The 19194-nt window shown below is 44.8% G+C and overlaps 1 protein-coding gene across 2 annotated transcripts in view; it reads left to right on the forward strand.

Annotated features, from left to right (window-relative positions):
• Nucleotides 1–10119, forward strand: part of LOC119953636 (ceramide synthase 2-like) — a 61356-nt gene extending 51237 nt beyond the window's left edge. For both annotated transcript variants that reach the window (XM_038778098.1, XM_038778099.1), the window contains exons 9-12: nucleotides 1976–2082; nucleotides 6892–7048; nucleotides 7966–8138; nucleotides 8962–10119. In XM_038778098.1, coding sequence (XP_038634026.1) covers nucleotides 1976–2082; nucleotides 6892–7048; nucleotides 7966–8138; nucleotides 8962–8971 — 447 coding nt within the window. In that variant the 3' untranslated portion in view covers nucleotides 8972–10119. The remainder of the gene's footprint in view (nucleotides 1–1975; nucleotides 2083–6891; nucleotides 7049–7965; nucleotides 8139–8961) is intronic.
• The last annotated feature ends 9075 nt before the right edge of the window (nucleotides 10120–19194 follow it).

Raw genomic sequence — 19194 nt, forward strand, 5'->3', positions numbered from 1 at the left:
CCAGGCTGGACTATTCACCTAGCTTGTGCTAGAGGGAGAATCTCCAGTAATAATCTCACCATGAGGACAGTTCTGGGGGTTAGAAGTTACCAGGTTGAGAATAGTTTTTGACTGATTCTGGGAGAATTAAAAGGGTAATGTAAAGTATACCTGTGAGGTGTTTTTCTTTCAGTTGTGCCGTGGTATAAAGTGCAAGTTGCCTACAAAAGTAATGTTTAGTCAATAAAGTTTTTAGTCTGATGTTACAGTAAAAGTTTTAAAACATGAAATCTTGTCAGATTATCCTTTCAGCTACTAACTGTAAATTCAAACTTCTTTTTTTAATGTTATCCGTCTCTACTGGGATTGTAACAATCCGTGGTAAGGTTTAGAACTTGCTATTGAAATGTTGTTGCTGTTGAATTGACTGGAAATTGACCAGCACAGAATGTCAAGTACAAGCTTTTGTTGGCTAGATAGACTAATGCACCATATGGTGTCATACACATTTGGAAAATGCAAGGTGTGATCACCAGTCTGTGCTGTGTTGGCTGATCTGACGTGGGTTCGGAGTTGTGGAGGGTCTAAGGGGGAGGTAATGGGCAGAGGAGATGGCTATACCTACATCTTGTCGGCATGTTCAATGCCACTGTTTCCCAGCCTATACTTCTCACCAGAAAGCACCAGTTTTGTAACATCCGAGAGGCCAATAACAAGACTGACTCATTAAAATCTGTGTTGTGTATAGAATTTTCTGTGTGATATGTAATTCAGGGGCCCATCCCAGAGAGGTTTCACTCCAGCGCACCTGACACGTGACAGTCCCAGTCCATCTGAAAATAGCTGAAAATAACACCTCAACTTAATATAGCAGTGTTTTACAGGATTGTTAGCCGACATAATTTGACAGCCATGTAGTGATATTAGGACAAATAACCTTGGTCAAAGGGGTAGACAGGTAAAGAGTTTTAATAAAGGAATGCCAGGGGTTGGGTTCTATGCTCCAATGGTGGAGCAAAGGAAATCACAGCTGGGGGAGATTGGAGTAATGCAGAGAGCTCGGAGTATTGTACTTTTTCTTTATTCTTTCATGGTATGTGGGTGCCATTGACGGGGCCATCGTTTATTACCCATCCCTAAATGCCCTTGAACTGAGGTTTGCTTCGTCATTTCAGAGGGCAGTTGAGTCAACCACTTCACTATGGATCTGGAGTTGCATGTAGACCAGACCAGGCAAGGATGGAGGGTTTCCTTCCCTACCGGACATTAGTGAACCAGATGGGTTTTTATGACAATCTATGATCCGTTCATGCTCATCAAGTCCAAGTTTTATTCATTGAATATAAATTCCACCAGCTGCAGTGGTGGGATTTGAACCTGTGTCCCCAGAGCCTCTGGATTAATAGTCCAATGATGTTACCTCTACACCAGTGTCTTCTCCCATGCTGGATGGAGGATTATAGAGATGGGTAAGGACCGGAGACAGATTTGAACACCAGGATGCGAATATCAAAATGGAGGTGATTCCGTGCAGGTGCCTGTCAGACTAGGAGAGCAAGCACTAGTGATGGGTGAACAGGGCTTAGTGCAAATTAGGGCACAAGCAACAGAGTTTTTGGATAGGCTCAGATTTATTGGTGGAGCATGGAAACCAATCAAGAAGATATCAAAATAGTCAAGGTATTGAACCTTCGCAGCAGTGAGCTGAGGTGGCGCACAAACAGATTATATCACAGAATGGCTTTGGTTATATGAGGTCGGAAGCTCACATCAGGATGAAATAAGATACCAGGGTCACAAGCCATCCAGTTCAATCTCAGGCACTGTTATGGAAGGAGGTGGTGTCAGTGACTGAGGAATAAAGTTTGTGGTTGGGACTGAAGACAAATGGCTTCAGTTTTCCAAATATTTAATAAGTCAACGTTCACCGAGGAATCTGAAATGAACCCTGTGCTTGAGGAGTAAATCCAAGACCTGAATTTTATTGAATTTGCAGTGTGCCAAAATGTTGAACTACGCAGGATGGCGAAGGAGCTGTGACGTGTTGTTTGTGGCCTTCGCTGTGGTCTTTCTGATTACGCGTCTGATCATCTTTCCAAATGTGTGAGTATTTCTTTACTTGGGGATGTTATGTTTTTCCACACTGGGTAATTGGGGACTGTCCAATCGGGTTCAGGTTGCCGATGAGAAAACAATCAATCACTATTCAAACTGAAAAGAAGCTCTTCTACTCCAGAACCAAGACAAAGGTCTATCGAAGGCTGCCAACTGTACTGGACATGAGACCCAACCTTTCTAAAAGCACTGTGAAAACAGTCATACCATATAGGAAGCCATTTGGCCCATTGTTCTTGTGCTAGCTTTCTAAAGGAGCTATCTAATTAGTTGCGCACTCCTGCTCTGCCAATTGTTCATTCCAGCTATCTACCCAATTCCCTTTTTAAAAGTTACCTTTGAAGCAGTGCTCCTGCAGTTCGAATTAAGGCCCATTTTAACACTCTTACTACAATAGTCACAAAGGCTGTAATGAATAGGATTCTTGTTGCTGAAGTGCCAATTCTTTTATTTCTTTTTGCTTGGCAAATGCTGAGATAGATCAAGGGAGGGACAATATAAAAGCAAATTATTGCGGATGCTGAAATCTGAAACCAAAGAGAAAATGCTGGGAAATCTCAGCAGGTCTGGCAGCATCTGTAGGGAGATCTGGCAGCATCTGTAGGGAGATAAAGGTGCTAACGTTTCGAGTTCAGATGACTTTGATAAAGGGTCATCTGGACTCGAAACTATAGCTCTTTTATCTCCCTATAGACGCTGCCAGACCTGCTGAGATTTTCCAACATTTTCTTTTTGGGTTCAAGGCAGGGACAATGCCCTTCTTGAATCTTGGCAACCATTCCTGTCACTCTGATGTGGAGTGTACGGATGCATGATTCTGGTCTTAGTTTCCTGCAGGTATGTCTTACACTAAACAACTCCTTCAGAAAGAGCAGAAGACTGACTGGCCTGTAGCCAGAGTGCTGCACAGGATTGAAAAAATTGGCAAGAATTAAATACAAACAACTCTAGGGATTTTGAGCAGAAAATGCTGAAAACACACAACTGCCGGTCAGCCAAGTTACACTTTCAGGTGAAAAAGCCTTCATATGTCCCAGTTAGTTCTGGAAATTATCAGACACTCCAAGTTTATTATTCAAATATTTTACCCAGGTGTCCTTATTTGTGAGGTGACCAAAGGACAGACACACACAAGTTAACAATGCAACCCAAGTTTATTTTCAAACGCAATGTATCCTCCCAAATATAACGTGGCCAGGATTCTAATACTACCCGGGCTGATGGACGTGATCGAGCTGCGGGTCCAATCCTCTGAACCTCTGTCATCTCTCGGCCCTCGTCGGCGAAGGTGGATCTTGTCTTCTATCCGTACTTTCGTCCGCCGTCGGGTCTTCTCTGTTGCCTCTGCATGGGGAATTCATTGGGAAGGGTCCCAGGGTTATCCCCCCTTTGCCGCCTTCCACAGGTTTCTCTGGCCCTCAACCAATGAGGTCACTGGGCAGGGGTCGCAACATCCAATGGAGTTTGCTGTTTGCAACTGTGCAGAACACTAGGAACTCTTTTCACACCCCCACCGCCCCACGTGTCCCTCCTCTGGTGTATTGTCCGTATGTAATCTTATCCCATATAAGGTAATGATTGGAAATCTAGGTGCCCGAAAGTTTGGCTTCGTCTGGGCGATTCACAATTGATCTATTTGAATAGGGCCAATTATGTTCTGATCCTGTTTACAGAACAGGCCCGGACTTACTCCGGCTGTTTGTCTCTGTTCAGTATATTCAAACTTGGCTGTTTAAATTTCCATCAGGCCTGTCTGACTGTGTCCAGTTGTATATCGGGCCTAAGATTGATGCCATTGGCCATGTTACAAAATGCATTTAAATGTCTGACCCAACCCGAAGTAGGAATCCACAATTAAGCTTGTAAATGTTAATTGTGCCCAAGGCTAAACTACTCTTTTTTTTTTTTAAACTCCAATCTTGAAAACTGAACAAAGGTTTCAAATAAAAACAATATTGACCCGACAGAGAGATATTTCCCCCAAGCCTGGGAGAGAATATGATGGGAAGGCCCATAAATGTGTTTCACGCCCGTGTGAATTTACAGAGGGGGATGCAGATGATGGCCGAAACACCGTCCCCGCCCAAACACCAGATTCACCACGATGCCGGCAGTAAAACTCACCGGTGTGAAACGCGTTCAGAAAAACGTGGCGTACAGATGTCAGGACTCGCATAAACAATGGCTGGGTCTGCATTTGGAGCTCCGGATGAGGCCACCCACAACCCTGGAGCCAAAGCGGTTGGCCAGGGGTGCATCTGCAAGCGGAACTTCCAGATTCAGTGTCGTGGAGGAAGTCCATCTTCCAGTCTCAAATGTTCCAGAAGGTCCATTCTTCCGATCTCGATGCTCCACGAGGTCCATCTTCTTTCTTCAATAGTGGGTCAGTGATGTTGGGCATCTTTCAATATGGTATCTGGACAAGACGATGGACTACGCACCACTCAGGCTTGCCCTGCCGTTGAATACGGCGTGAAACACCCGGGTACATAATTAATGAGGTCGGGCTGAATGTTTTGTTATGTTTTCCCACCGGCCATTCCCGTCCCTGCCATGGCCTTTAGTCTCAAAATGGGAGGATTGTGTCCTATGCTGTTCATTGCAGCCCATTTGTGACAGTACTGGAAGAGTTGGGTGTAAATTGCACCCGAGTTAAGGTTTCAGTAATGTGACGTCCTACAGATGGTGCTGTTGAGTAAATTGGCCTGTGCAAGCTCAGTAATACCACCATCAGAGCCTTGATGGTACAGCAGCTTCTTGGGGCACAGCTATTTTTGAATCTTAATTCTAAGTTGACTGCATGTATCTGTATTTTAGAGCTAGTGGGTATCATTGGCAACTTTCCTTACTCTTTAGGTGTCGATTAAAGCACCAAATAGAGGTTAGACAGGCAAAATGCTAGTGGAACTTGAATACACTGAAGAATGGCTATGGGTTTACCTACAATAAATATTTTGGGCAGGATTCTCCCATCTGAAGGCAAAGTGTTGATGCCGTCATAAAAACTGGAGAGTTTAACGACGGTGTCATCGGACCTCTATGTGTAGCGATCCTCTGCGCTACAGTAGGCCAGCACGGCACTGGAGCGACCCACCGTGGGCAGCACGGTAGCATTGTGGATAGCACAATCGCTTAACAGCTCGAGGGTCCCAGGTTCGATTCCGGCCTAGGTCACTCTCTGTGCGGAGTCTGCACATCCTCCCCGTGTGTGCGTGGGTTTCCTCCGGGTGCTCCGGTTTCCTCCCACAGTCCAAAGATGTGCAGGTTAGGTGGATTGGACATGATAAATTGCGCTTAGTGTCCAAAATTGCCCTTATTGTTGGATGGGGTTACTGGGTTATGGGGATAGGGTGGAGGTGTTAACCTTGGGAAGGGTGCTCTTTCCAGGAGCCGGCGCAGACTCGATGGGCCGAATGGCCTCCTTCTGCACTGTAAATTCTATGATTTAAAAAAAACACACTGTTCCAGCTGCCGATACCGGCGTCAAATGGGCACCGTGGGTCTGTGCATGTGCGCTACGACCAGTGCGACTTCACGCATGCGCGGTAGCTCCTTTCTCCGCGCCAGCCCTGACTCAACATGGCGTAAGGCAGCAGGGGCCGGTGCGGAGCAAAAGAGGCCCCCACCAGAGAGGTCGGCCTGCCGATCGGTAGGCCCCGATCGTGGGCCAGGCCACGGTGAAGGCTCCCGCTGGGGTCGGACACCCACCAGGCCGCCCCAGACAGGATGGATGCCGAGGTCCTGCCGGGTAAGACTAGGTGTGAACGCCGCAGGTGTGACTCTGGCTTTCTTTGGGCGGCAGCTTGGCCCATCCCGGGCGGAGAATCGCCGGGGGAGGGCTGGCGCTGTGCCGGCACCAATGGCGCTGATTCTCCGGTCACCGGAGAATCGGCGGGTCGGCGTCACACGAATGGCACCTGGCCCAGCGATTCTCTGACCCAGCGTGTGCTGAGAGAATCCTGCCCATGGTTTCCCACTGGTTTAGGTGCAGCTGGCCCTTAACTCTGCATTACCTAGTTTTTTTTTAAAATTTCAAATACCCAATTTCGTTTTCCCAATTAAGTGGCAATTTAGGGTGCCTAATCCACCTACGTGGGACATCTTTTGGTTGTGGGGATGAGACCATGCAGTCACGGTGAGAATGTGCCAACTCCACACAGACAGTGACCCGGGGCCGGGATCAAACCTGGGTCATTGGCACCAAGAGGCAGCTGTGCTAACTACTGTGCCACCACGCTGCCCACAATCACCTAATATCTGACCGAGGTGGCGGGTGGGAGTAAAGTTGATAAGGAACTGTTGTTGTGAACTCTGACTATTAATGCCCAGCTGAAACCCTTTAATACATGTAAATTGCTGTACAGATTCCATGCAAAACATCATTTTAACCCCACCCCTCCAGGAGCCATCCTTTGAACATAAAATCTTCCCACCAGCAACCCTACAGAGAGATACGGTTATTGAGATGAGAACTAGGAGCAAGTTTAGGCAAGTCAGTCCCTCGAGCCTGCTCTGCCATTCAATATGATCATGGCTGATCGCCTCTCAGTCTCAACACCACTTTCCTACCCGTTCTCCATAATCCTTCAAAAAGTCTATCTATCTCCTCAAATTTACGCAATGTCCCGGCATTCACCGTATTTTGGGGCAGTGAATTCCACAGAGATGAGTGAACCGAGTGCCAATGCATCCAGGAGTCTCGAGCCAAAAGATGTGAGAATTGAGGTCCCTCGATCTCTTGTATGCTGCTGTCTTTCCCTGTCACACTTGCTAACTGTTGTAAACTGTCATTTGCAGGGTAATTTATACCACCTTCTACCACTCCATGGAGGTCTTCCAGCCCTTCTTTGGTTACTATTTTTTCAATGTTCTCCTGATGATTCTGCAGCTGTTACACATATTTTGGGCCTACCTCATCCTGAGAATGGTAGCCAAGTTTGTGTTTGTTGGAAAGGTAAGGATGTGCTGCGTGTGAAATGATTTGGAAATGCACGTGAGCAGATGTTTTGAGGGTGGCAGCAACGATTCTGGGGTGGGTGAACCTGGCTGGTTACCAGAGTTGACTTGGGTTCACGACAGGATCTTTGAACTCGCCTCATTGGGCTTGGTCATTCATCAACTGGAACCATAAGTTTGGAAATAGAGCTTGATGGTCCCAAATCCACAGATGCCCAAATCTCTCCCCCTTCCATTTAACTTTATTGCCTATTGCTCTGTGACAACAGATTAACAGAATGCCCAAATGAAAGTATGATGACAAGTCTTTATTCTTTTTTAAAATAAATTTAGCGTACCCAATTATTATTTTTTTCCCAATTAAGGGCCAATTTAGTGTGGCCAATCCACCTACCCTGCTCATTTTTGGGTTGTGGGGGCGAAACCCACGCAAACACGGGGAGAATGTGCAAACTCCACATGGAAAGTGACCCAGGGCCAGGATCGAACCTGCTAACCACTGCCACCATGCTGCCCAGGGATTGAGATTCTTTTGGAAATTGCAGATCTCAGCATGTGAGCTTAATGATCCAGTTTTGTTGAGCAGCACTCTTCCACGTTTAATATTCCCATCTTATCTTGTTGGATTCCCTACGGATAGAGGTCAGAATATTCTTTTGAGTGGAAGAGGTGAGTAATGGGTGTTTATTCTCCACTCTGCTCCTTTCCCCCTCCCACCTGAGACTGGGAGATTTCCGAGGTGGGGGGGGGGGGGGGGGTGAATTAACGGGACTAACGAGAGTGATGTAGATTTTACAGAGAGATTGCAGAGAAGGCCAGCGGAGGGGATCTTGCAATGGATAACTTATGTGGCTGATTATTTAATGTGTAGACTCCCTTTGGAAATTTGAGAGCTTGTTTTTGGATCTGCTACAGATTGACAAGGATGAAAGGAGTGATGATGAAGAAAGCGATGAGGCTGAGGAGGTGGAAGATGGGAGGATGGAATCAAAGTCTGCATCATCGACCAATCACAATGGTGTACTAAATAAAATGACAAATGGGATGAGGAGCAAATCAAATGAAAGGAATAAGCTACCCAAAGCAAGGTAGCTGCTGGCTGCGTAAATAAGGACGAGTTTAGCACCAACTGTTATTAAAGGATTTGTTCTTTAGATTTTTGCTGATGAACACGAACAACTGCCTGCTCTTTGACACTTGTCCTATATGTTTGTTTAAAAAAAAAAGGGTCTCCGCTACAAAATCTATAATTCAACTGGATCAGGCATGTCTCTACTTTGTGATTTGTCAACTCTCACTCAAAACCTTCATATGTTTCATGGGAGGGCACAAATTGTTTTCATTTTTGTGCATCTCATTGTCACTATTGAGACCTTTGTGCTGATAGAGAACTTGGCGTGATCCAGGAAACTCTTTTTAAAAATTGAAATACTGATGAGCAAAGTGAAGTTGTTTGAATGATTCTGTAGAAGTGATCAGTTTTATTTCTCTTCTTCCCCCCCCCCCCCCCCCCAACCTTGCATTGGGCCACTAATTCCCCAGGACTTTTCAGTATGGTTCCCATAGTGGACACTAGTTTGTGCGCAAGACTAGTCTGGGCCGATTTGTTCTTGGGAGAAGCCTGAACTGGTTATCAGCACATCTGAGATGGAGAACCCACTGGGATACTAACAAGACAATCCAGACCCCAGCGTAAACAGTTTTTGTCTGGATATGCTAAACATTTGTCGTTTTTAGCGTTACATTTTTTCATGTTTTTATTCTGAAGCAGAATTGTTGGATGCATTTTGGGGTGTCCTTTTGAATTTATAGCGCTTGACCGAGCAAGTATCACTGGGCTGATCACAGAGCATCAAATTGGAATACAAACCCAGCTTCTGATCGACGGGATTTTTAATTGTGTTTTGCTAGTTCTCTCTGAAGCTACATGGAAATGATCAAAGTGCTCGGATATGATGGCGATCCAGCTTGCAACACCATTTTATTACTGGAATTAGCATATTCACGAAGACGTTGAGCAGGAAAGGGACGTGCTTCAGGGGTTTTGACTTTTTGCGGCTCTGCCTCCTTACCCCACTGGAAGGAAACCCAATGGATTCTGTTGTAACCAGCCGGTAAAGCGTTGCAGCATTTATGGGGCACTATTCCTTTTAACTTCCAGTGCACTGTGGGTAAGCTGGCATCACTTGGAATGGAGGTTAACTTTTCCACAAACTTTCCAAGTTGGAATTCAAATTTTTGGGGGCATTATCGGGTTGAGCTGCAATGATATCCGATTTTACCCAGGGTTCCCTAAAGGCAGAAATCCCTGCAGACGTGAAAAACATGCAGTGACACAAGATGGCTTCCAGGAATGGACAGTCGGGATGGGGCGTGATCGATTTCACATGGTTCCGTGGCATTTATTTGCAGGATGCACAAGTGTACCTGCTGTTTTCTTGGATCTAAGCCTCACAAAAGTGGACCATTTTAAAGACGTGAGGTGCTGCAGTCTCCAAATATTTTGTGCATAACTAACTCTGCCATGGGGAAAGAAGTCAATGGGCCCAGAGGGATCTTGTTTTAAGACTCGAGACCATGCCAATCGTGTTGACTTTAGGACCAATTATTGAATAGAGTCTGAACTCTGAAGGGCAGAAGATGGGTTGTGGCAGGACTGTGACAGTTTGAAAGAAACTCCTTTTCAATCATGAACACTGTAGGGCATGAGGTGCAACAACCAAGACTGAAATAATCTTATGGACTTTCTCATTTCATGTTCATGTTGCTCATGCGCCCTCTTACTCCTGTTTATTTAATCATTTTGGAGTTGAACCATATCTGGACTGAATGACGCTGTTGTACAGATGACAGTCTTAGTTACACTGTTTGTAAATATATTAAAATATGAGTGCACATCTTTAAGTACCTGAACTGATTGACATTTGATTGACATATTACAAGTGTCTGATTCTGCCCCAGTCAATTTAAGTAGAAATTTAAATAAGATTTCAGTAGAAATTTAAATACGTTTTTATGTTTTGAAATATCTGAATAAATTAAATAATTTTAAAACCTTTTTTCCATCAATGGCTCTGATATTAATTGAAATTGAGAGATTGCCAGCCAAGATGTCTCTTGTACGGATACTGCTGGATTTATAACTCCTTATGCATTGCTTCATGATAGATCTTTGGAAGAATTATTTAAACACTTTGGGGATCAGTGTTCAAATCTAGCCCAGACTGATAGAAAGAACGAAATAGAACTGGCATTTTTCACTTTTTTCATAATCAAATCCTAGTGGTGTAGCTGTACTGAAACAGCTTGGCTTGGTGCATGGCTAGTTCTAGAGCACGTCTTCAGTACTATTTGCCAGAATGTTGCCAGAGCCAAGAGACTTGGTAGTTTATAATGCATTCTGCCATTTCTTGATATCATGTAGAGTGGATCAGATTAGCTGAAGAATGGCATCTGTGATGCTGGGGAGGCTGAGATGGATCATCCACAGTACCTCCGGTGGAAGATGTGAATGCTTCAGCCTTGTCTTTTGCACTGATGGCTGGGCTCCCCTGAGGATGGAGATATCTATGGAACTACCTCCTCTTCTTGTTTGTTTAATTGTCCACCACCATTAATGACTGGATGTGGCATGACTGCAGAGCTTAGATCTGACCCATTCATTTTGGGATCGCTTAGCTCTGTCTGCCACATGTTGTGTATATTGTTTGGCATGAAAGCAGTCCTATGGTGTAGCTTCAACAGGCTGACATCTCATTTTTAGGTATACCTAGTGTTGCTCCTGGCTTATCCTTCTGTGTACTTGGGTTGATCCCCTAGCTTGGTGGTAGAGTAGGGGATATGCTGGGCCATGAAGTTACAGATTGTGGTGACTACAATTCTGCTGCTGATGGCCCACTACACCTCATGGCTTCCCAGTTGTGAGTTACAAGATCTGTTTGAAATCTACCCCATTTAGCACAATGGTAGTGTCACACAACACGTTGAAGAGTATTCTCAATATGAAAAGGGGATTTTTGTCTCCACAAGGACTGTGCAGCAGTCACTCCTACCAGTACTGTCAACGGGTAAATTGGTGAGGTTGAGGTCAAGCAGTTTTTCCTTCTTAGTCCCCTCACCACCAGCTACAGATTAGCATCTACCTACTTCCTGGCACTACCAAGCTATTCTTGGTGATCGATATTGAAATCCTCCACCCAGAGTACATTCTGTACCACTGATTCCCTTTGTGCTTCCTCCAATTGTTCAACATGAAGTACTGATTCATCAGCTGAAAGTGGGAACGAAAAGGGTTGGGCAGTTGGTGGTAATCAGCAGGAGACCTAATTGCCCATGCTTGACCAGATGCCATGAGATTTTATGTAACTAGTCAATTATTGAAAACTCTCAAGGCAACTCCATGCTGACTGTATACCACAGTGCTGCCACCTCTGTTGGATATGTCCTGCCAATTGGAAAGGATATACCCAGGGATGGTGATTGTTGACATTACTCTCACTGGGACGTTGTACGGTCTGGTTCTGTGAGCATGACTATGTCAGGGTGTTGCTTGACTAGTCTGTGAAGCAGCTATCCCAATTTTGGGACAAATCTTTAGATGTTAGTAAGGAGATCTTTTGCAGGGTCAACGGGGCTGGGTGCACCATTGTAGTTTCCAGTGCCTCGGTCGATGCTGAGGGATCCATACGGTTTCATTCCTTATTGACTATGCTGTGGTGGGTTGATGCAACAGAGTGACTTGTTGGACCATTTCAGAGGGCAGTTAAGAGTCGACCACATTGCTGTGAGCCTGGAATCCCATGTAGACCAGACCAGGTAAGGATGATAGATTTCCTTCACTCATGAGCGAACCAGATGCGTTTGGTTTTTAACAACAATGGTTTTGTGGTCATCATTACATAGACTTGCTTAATTCCAGATTTGTTCATTTAAATTCCACTGGTTGCAATGGTGGGATTTGAACCCATATGTCCCAAGAAGATTAGCCTGGGTTTCTGGATTGCTTGTCCGGTAACAACTGCTGCCATGTTAGTTCTCCCAAGTGCCACACTGTAGTAAAGGCTTTGCTCATGAATTTTTATCAGTGCAACATCAGCTTGACTACACCCATCCCTGGCAGGGCCCTCACGAGGGGAGGGGAGTGGGAGGTTGGAATTTAGTCTAATAGGTCATTGTGTCTCCCGGAGCAGTACAGGGCACTGTGTGAATGTGACTAGGGCTTTCTGTTTTGGGATAATCTACTTCCCTATGAGTCAGATTACCAACTCTAGCATGTAACCAATAACACGGAGCTGTTTGAAGTTTTATTTTAATTGCAAACACTTGGTTTGCAATGCTCACCAACTGGGAGTACAATATATTTTTCAGGCATTTGAGGGGGGGGGGGGGGGTGTGTAGGGGGAATAAAACTACTGATGTCATGGAGGAAATGCCTCATCGCAAATAACTCTGAAATGACGGAAGAAACGGAGCTAAAAGAGAAGTGTGTCCACATCTATAATCTACAGTCCTAACACACGAGAAGGAAGACTTCTAACTGAACTATTTAGAAGGGTTAAGGGTCTGGACCAGAATCCCAATTTATTTTACTTTGGAAAACTGAGGAAATCTTACTGCACCACAGGAGTGAAAACACTGACCAGCGGACAGTTTGTAGTAAAACAAACTTTAAACACATTAGCACCAGGAAATAGCAGCAAATTGAAACCTGTCTAACCAGCTTAGTGCTCCAGAAACAACTCACAAACTGGATCCTTCTCATTAACTATGCCACCCGCAATCCAAAAGCACAATCCGAAATAGTATGGTCATTGAGGTTAAACTAATTGTGTTCTTTTTCATATATATTTTGTATGTCCAACATTAAAGGAAAATCCACAATTTTCTACCACTTATCTATCATAATTAAGATTAAAATATTCTGGACACAACATACAGTGTGTCCTTTTTAAAAAATAAATTTAGAGTACCCAATTCATTTTCGTTTTCAATTAAGGGGCAATTTAGCGTGGCCAATCCACCTACCCTGCACATCTTTTTTGGGTTGTGGGAGCGAAACACGGGAAGAATGTGCAAACTAATTTTGTTTAACTCTCAACAGGGTGGCACGGTGGTACAGTGGTTAGCACTGCTGCCTCACCCGGGTTCGATCTCTGGTCACTGTCCATATGGAGTTTGCACAGTGTCTGCGTGGGTCTCACCCCCACAATCCAAAGATGTGCAGGGTAGGTGGATTGCCCCTTAACTGAAGAAGAAAAAAGAATTGGGTACTCTAAATTTATTTAAACAAAGGACCCCACGTTCTTGTGTCCTGTTCAAAAAAGGTTACATTGCCCCTGCAAAAATCAACGATTCTCTCTTTAATTCACAGCAAAAACACCAAATAAAAACTTGTATAGAATATGAAAATTTCTTTCATTATTCACAGATGAGTATGGTAGTTTGGTGGTTATTACTGAATTAGCAATGTGGAGACATGAATTCAAATCACAGCCTGCCAATTAATTAAATAAATCCAGAATAAAAAGCTAGTGTCGATAAGGAAGGCCAGTATACTGCTGTGTTATCATTTTTTAAAAACCCTCTGTTTCATTAGTTTCATTTAAGGAAAGAAAGTGACTGTCCTTGTCTATGATGTGACTCACTACCTTCATGTCACTCCTTAACTGCGCAATATGGTTGATTTTTAACTGGTCATTTAGTTGTAGCTAACCACGACAGAAAAGCTGAACATTAATTAAATCTGGATCCACTATCAGGCATTAACTGAGGTGCCAAACATGTCATGGGCATACCTCCCCTCTGGACCCTGCAACAACATCCTCCTCCCTAACAGCTGGGGCTTGTGCTAACATTGGGAGGGTGGTTCCCCATTACTAGCTGAGCAATAGCATAACATACTAATTCCCACTAAATCGAACCTCTCAGCCAACATACCAGACTCTTCCTCCACCACCTCTCGGTATGAAGTGTCATAATGCTCAACAGTCAGGAGTGAATGTTCCTAGAAATGACTCTGGGCCTCAATCTCATGGCATCAGGTCAAAGATGGGGAAAGAAACGTCCTGACACCCATTAGGTGGGGGGGGGAGGGAGGGAGGGAGGAAGAGAGGAGTGGGCAGGGGAGAGGATGGAGGAGAAGGTGATGATGAATACAATGTCCATCACTAAGACTGGATCAGTAGCACCAGTGGGTAGGTCCTGAATGACATCGCTGCCAGACTGAGCCTGCGGCTGGCGGTGGGAGAACAGCCTCACCAATCTCTTCCACAAATGTATCGATCCATGGTAGGAATGATCACTGCACAGTCCCTATGATGAATGCAGTCCTGTGTCCGTTCTGTTGTGTGATATTACCACCACGCTAAAGAAGCTAGATTCAGAGAGATCTAGTAGCTTAAAACTTGGCAATCGTGAAGCGGTAAATACCATCAGCGGCAACACAGCATGATCTGTAACCTTGTACCTAGACATATCCTTCACTTTACCATTACCATAAAGCCAGCGAATCTGCCTTGTTTTCATTGAGGAGTATATGTGACAGGAGCAGTGACTGCCACCTTGTGCAGGTTAGGTGGGGTTACGGGGATGGGGTAGGCCTCGATGGGGTGCTCTTTTGTAGGGTCTATGTATGCTCGATGGGCCAAATGGCCTCCTTCTTCACTGTAGGGATTCTATAAAAATGAGTTCCCAAGCTGGTGAAGCTTAAACACAGGACTGCGTGTAGGCTGACCAGTGGGCGCAGCATGCTATAGCCAGAACCAAGCAAACCCACAACCAGCAAATCCGATCAAAGCTTTGCTGTCCTGTTACATCCCCTTGTGAATGATGGATAACTAAGAGGAGGAGGGGCTTCATTAAAATCCTATCCTCAATAATGGCGTAGCCCAGCACCTGAGAGGAAAACTCAAGTTTCTGTCTTCAATGTCATCTTTAGCCAGAAATGCTAAGTGAATGATCCATCCTAGCCACTATTCAAGAGTCGCAGCATCACAGATGCCAGTCTTCAATCAATTTGATTTTGTCTCGTGTATTTAGAAATGGCTTTGTGGAATGCATACAGAAAAGGCTATGGGCCACAACAATATCCCGGCTGTAGATACTGAAGATTTGTGGTCCTGAAATAGCCATGCTCCTAGGCATGCTGTTCCAGTAAAGCTACATCACTGGCATCTACCCAACAATGTGGAAAATTGCTCAGGTATGTACTGCCCATAAAAAGCTGGGTAAATCCAACCTGGCCGATTAATACCTCATCAGCCCACTCTCGATCATCAGTAAAGTGATGAAATCTGTCACTGACCGTGCTATCAGATAGCACTTACCATTAACCTGCCCTCCGATGCTCAGTTTGAATTCTGCCAGGCCACTCAGCTCCTGGACTCAGTACTGCCTCAGCCCAAATGTGAACAAAAGAGCTGAATTCCAGAGGGGTGGTGAGAGTGACTGTCCTTGACATAAGACAGCATTCTTATTCAAGCAGTCCGATCCAAATTAAACTCAATGGAACTCTCAACTTTGAGTTATGTCTATCACAAAAGAAGATAATTGTGATTTTCGGAGGCCAATCATCTCAGTCCCAGGACATCGCTGCAGAGGTTCTTCATAGTAGGCCTAACCTCCTTCAGCTGCTTCATCGATCATTTTTCTTCCAACACAAGGTCAGAAGTGGGGATATTTGCTGAATATTGCACTGTGCAGTACCATTCGTAAGAACACAACATACAAAATAAGAACATGAGTAGAACATATGGCACTTTATGCCTGCTCCACTACTCAACATGATCATGGCTAATCTTTGGCTCCGACTTCAGTCCCCCATCCACTCCCGATAAGCCTTGATTTTCCTTGACACCAAAAATCTGTTTATCTCAGCCTTAAATATATTCAATGATGGAGCATCCACTAGCTTCTAGTGTGAAATATCTGGACAACATTCAGGCTTGGGCTGATAAAGAGCAAGTAAACGTTTTGCCGCACGAATGCCAGGCAATGATCATCACCACAAAAAGAGAATCTAACCGTCTCTCCTTGATAGTCAACAGCATTATCATTGCTGAATCCACCAACGTTAACATCCCAGGGATATTCACTGTCCAGAAATTCAACAGAACCAGCCACATAAATACTGTGACTACAGATGGCATGGTGACACAGTGGTTAGCACTGCTGCGTCACAGCGCAAGGGACGTGGGTTCCATTCCGGCCTTGGTGACTGAGTGGAATTTGCACATTTTCCCCGTGTCTGTGTGGGTTTCCTCTGGGTGCTCTGCTTTCCTCAGTCCAAAGACATGGAGGTTAGGTGGATTGGCCATGCTAAATTTCCCTTTAGGTCCAAAGATGTGTAGGTTAAGTTATGGGGATAATAACAATAATCTTTATTATTGTCACAAGTAGGCTTACATTAACACTGCAATGAAGTTACCGTGAAAATCCCCTAGTCACCACATTCCGGCGCCTGTTCGGGTACACAGAAGGAGAATTCAGGATGTCCAAATCACCTAACAACATATCTTTCGAGACCTGTGAGAGGAAACGGAGCACCCGGAGGAAACCCACGCACACACGGGGAGAACGTACAGATTCCGCACAGACAGTGACCCAAGCGGGAGTCGGACCTGGGACCCTGGCACTGTGAAGCAACAGTGCTAACCACTGTATAAGGGCAGAGCAATTGGGTCTAGGTAGAGAGGTCATCGGAGGGTCGGTGCAGACTTGATGGGCCAAATGGCCTCCTGCACTGTACGGATTCTTGTTGCAAGAACAGGTCACAGGATGCGAATTCTGAAGGGAGTATTTCACCTCCTGGCTTCTCAAATCCTGTGCACTAGGCATAATTCAGGAGTGTGATGGAATACTCTCCAATTGCCCAGATGAGTGCAGCACCAACAGCACTTGAGATTTGACACCATCCAGGACAAAGCAGCCTGCTTGATCAGCAGCTCATTCACTCCCTTAAATACTCATTCCCTCCACCACTGATACACAGTGGCAGCAGTGTGTTTCATCAAGGTGCACTGCAGCAACTTACCAACGCTCCTTTGACAGCATCTTCTAAACCTGTAACCTCTACGACCTAATAAAATGAGGGCAGCAAACGCATGGGAACGCCACCACCTGGATGTTCCCCTCCAAGCTACACAGCATCCTGACTTGGGAAATGTATCGCCGCCGATCATTCAGTCGCTGGGTCTAAATACCCCTCCTAACAGCACGGTGGGTGTAACTACACCAGTCGGGACTGAAGTGTTTCAGGAAGGCAGCTCACCATCACCTTCTCAAGGGCCGTTAAGGAATGGACAACAAATGCTGGCCTGACCAGGGCCATCCACATCCGAGGAGCTAGATTATCTTTCCTTCATGTCACGAGGTCAGATTTCTAGACTTCCCTCCCTAACAGCAGTGTGTATACACCTACCCCATAGGAATTAGCACTTCAATAAAATGGCTCACTCTGTCGGGTGATTAGGGATGAGTAAGAAATACTGGCTGTGCTAGCACTGCCTACTTCCAATGAAGTTTTTAAAACATCCTGGTTTTCATTTGGCCATGAAGGAATTAATGAAAGTCACCATAGTCCCTGAGGGCCATAGGTCACTCTCCCCTTTGAGAGAGAGCTGATTGATGGTGATTTAGCCTGAGGGTCACCATACCTCAGGCGAGGGGCAAGGTTGGGAATTGAACCTGCGCTGTTGCCGTTGCTCCGGATCACAAACCAGCCTATTGGCCAACTGAGCCAATATTTTGGACACTAAGGGGCTCAAGAAATCCCTTCTTATCCCATGATTAGCACTGCTGCTTTGCGGCGCCGAGGTCCCAGGTTCGATCCTTGCCCTGGGTCACTGTCGGTGTGGAGTTTGCACGTTCTCCCTGTGTCTGCATAGGTCTCACCCCTACAACCCAAAGATGTGCAGGGTAAGTGGACTGGCCATGCTAAATTGCCCCTTAATTGGAAAAAAAATAATTGGATACTCTAAAATTAAAAAAAAATTATACCATGTTTTTCGCAGCAAAGCAGACTGATTTCACCCAATCATGCCCGAGCTACCATTTGAATGGACCAGCTAGAAAACCTGTGACCACCCAGGCCGCATCAAACTTTTAAACAACTGCCTTCCTATGCTCTGTCCCTTGTACAAGATGTCAGTATTCCCATGCCAAGCAGTGAAGACATGGTGGCCTTGACATCCAGGAGTTTTGTCTGGGATTCACTGCACTATTGTTTCTCTGTCCTCTGGGAGTTGTTTTTTTCCTCTTGTTCCCTCAACAAATTGTCTGTTCTCACACTTTACTGGAGCTATTGCTGAAGTTTTCTCTTTGACCATTTGGCCTCTCCCACACCTTTCAGCTTATAAAACGTTTGGTCAGTGAAGGCCCAAACCACAATTTTTTATCTTCTCACCAGTCAGCCGTCCTTACTCAGAGTATAATCACAACAGAAATAAAAATGGGGTAAGTGCAACAATAACATTTTAAAAATAAGCATTTAATTTAGTTTTCATTAATAGCAAGAAAAATCAAAGTAGACATGCACCAGATCCTTAATAACAAACAAAGACACCAACGTCACACTGTACTTGCCCAGACTTGTACCAATATTAGACTATACTCGTTCAGACCTGTACCAATATTAGACTGTACTCGTTCAGACCTGTACCAGTATTAGACAGTACTTGTTCAGACCTGTACCAATATTAGACAGTACTTGTTCAGATCTTTACCAATATTAGACTGTACTCGTTCAGATCTGTACCAATATTATACAGTACCTGTACCAATATAAGATAGTACACACCCAGGCCTGTACCAGTACCTGGCAGGATCTGCCTGGGTGTGTAACAATTTCAGACAATATCTGCCCAGATCTGTATCAATACTCTCAATTTTCTTCATCCAGCACAGCCTGTTCAAAATCATTTTTATGCTTTTATATTTTAAAAATGCGGTGACAAAATAAAAATCGCAAAAAAAAGCTATTCGTTGCAAGTCAAATCAAAATTATTTCACCACGAGAGAGGTAAATTGAGCTAAAATAAAAGATTCTTTGTGCTGTTGCCAATATTTTTTTTTAAATTAGGGGCAATTTAGCGTGGCCAATCCACCTATCCTGCACATTTTGTTTGGATTCTGGGATGAGACCCATGC

This window comes from Scyliorhinus canicula, chromosome 18 (assembly GCF_902713615.1).
Source record: "Scyliorhinus canicula chromosome 18, sScyCan1.1, whole genome shotgun sequence".
NCBI lineage: Eukaryota > Metazoa > Chordata > Chondrichthyes > Carcharhiniformes > Scyliorhinidae > Scyliorhinus > Scyliorhinus canicula.